The sequence below is a fragment of the Coffea arabica genome, chromosome 4e (assembly GCF_036785885.1).
Source record: "Coffea arabica cultivar ET-39 chromosome 4e, Coffea Arabica ET-39 HiFi, whole genome shotgun sequence".
Classification (NCBI taxonomy): Eukaryota; Viridiplantae; Streptophyta; class Magnoliopsida; order Gentianales; family Rubiaceae; genus Coffea; species Coffea arabica.
In genome coordinates this window covers 43,476,800-43,478,171 of record NC_092317.1, presented here as the reverse complement: position 1 = coordinate 43,478,171, position 1,372 = coordinate 43,476,800, and the positions used below count along the sequence as shown (strand labels likewise).

Below are 1,372 nucleotides of genomic sequence, written 5' to 3'. Positions count from 1 at the left end.
TGCCCCTAGAACCTTTGGAATTAAGACTATCAGAGCACTAGAAAAACCCCAAGGAAGTTGAGCGCCCTCAAAAAACTTCTGAACCGCTTCTAATAAATCCTTTTGTATGATTACCCAGCATTTTTGGTAAAAATCTGCCCCAAAACCATCTGGGCCTGGGGCACTATCTTGCAACATCAAGAAAACCGCTTCTTTCAATTCCTCCATAGTTGGTAGTTTTTTTAACAGTTCATTATCCTCATGGCTCAGTGATGGAAGTGTAAAATTCAGGGTCGGATTAACATGGCCTTCCATTCCGATGTGAACAATGACGAAAAAAATTCAGCTGAAGTTTTAATCTCCTCCTCATTTTCAATCCATTGGCCCGTATCACTCTGGATTCTCGCTATAAAATTAAACTTTCGCCGCTGCTTAACAACCGAGTGGAAGAACTTGGTATTGGCATCCCCCTATTGGATCCATTTAATTGCTCACTTTTGTTTCTAGTACTCACACTCCGTAGCTAGTGCACGAGCATATTTTTTCCGCGCTTCCCCCAGCTTCGACTTGGAAACCTCGTCACGAACCAAATCAAACTCCAACTGACAAAACTACAAATTAACTTCCGTGTCTCTCATCGCTCAACATATATATCCCAAAAAAACTATTTGTTCCAAAGTCGAAGTTTGGCTTTAACATGTAACAATTTCCTAAAAAATGCAGTCGTACCAACCCTATGAACAGGCATAGACCAAGCTTCCCGAATCACCTCCATGAAGCTCGAATGTTTAGCCCAAGCATTGATGAACCGAAAAGAAGACCTGTGTTGCCTATGCGAACCACACTTGATTAACAGTGGGGCATGGTCAGATCTGCCACGCAACATATGAGACACCTTTGCCACCTCAAAAAGATTTGTCCAAGCTTCATTTACTAGTGCTCTATCCAGCCGTTGCCACAGACTGCCATTAGTCCAAGTAAATAGCAGACCATCAAAACCAATATCCGGTAGATTACATTTGAAAACAGCCTCATTAAATTCGTCCATATTACGGTTATTGGGGGTAGCACCCCCAGAGTGCTCAACTACAGTAGAGATCACATTGAAATCTCCCGCCACCAACCATGGCCTTGGGAACCATTCATGAATGTCCTCCATTGCCTTCCAAAGGTCCCATCTTCCCACTCTTGTACATCTGGCATAGACGGCCGAAAAATTGAAAAAAACCCCACCCATGAAACCACCATGTGCACCAATTGAGTACCAACTTCATGAAACTGCAAAGACAATTCGTCCTTCCAAAGAACCCAAACTTTATGGCCTAGAAAAGATTGACCTTTAGAAAATTGTAACCAGCGACAAATTAAAGGTAAGGAGTCTACAGTCGTCATG

At 42.6% G+C, this 1,372-nt stretch overlaps 1 protein-coding gene across 1 annotated transcript; it reads right to left on the bottom strand.

The window, feature by feature from the left end:
• Positions 1-643: 643 nt before the first annotated feature.
• On the bottom strand, positions 644-1,138 carry LOC113741028 (uncharacterized). The gene has a single exon (XM_027268524.1). The coding sequence runs from the start codon at positions 1,136-1,138 to the stop codon at positions 644-646; it is 495 nt and encodes a 164-aa protein (XP_027124325.1).
• Between the last annotated feature and the right edge of the window lie 234 nt (positions 1,139-1,372).

Excerpts from the sequence above, each read along its gene's own strand:
- LOC113741028 (XM_027268524.1), bottom strand. The coding sequence starts at position 1,138 with ATGGAGGACATTCATGAATGGTTCCCAAGGCCATGGTTGGTGGCGGGA.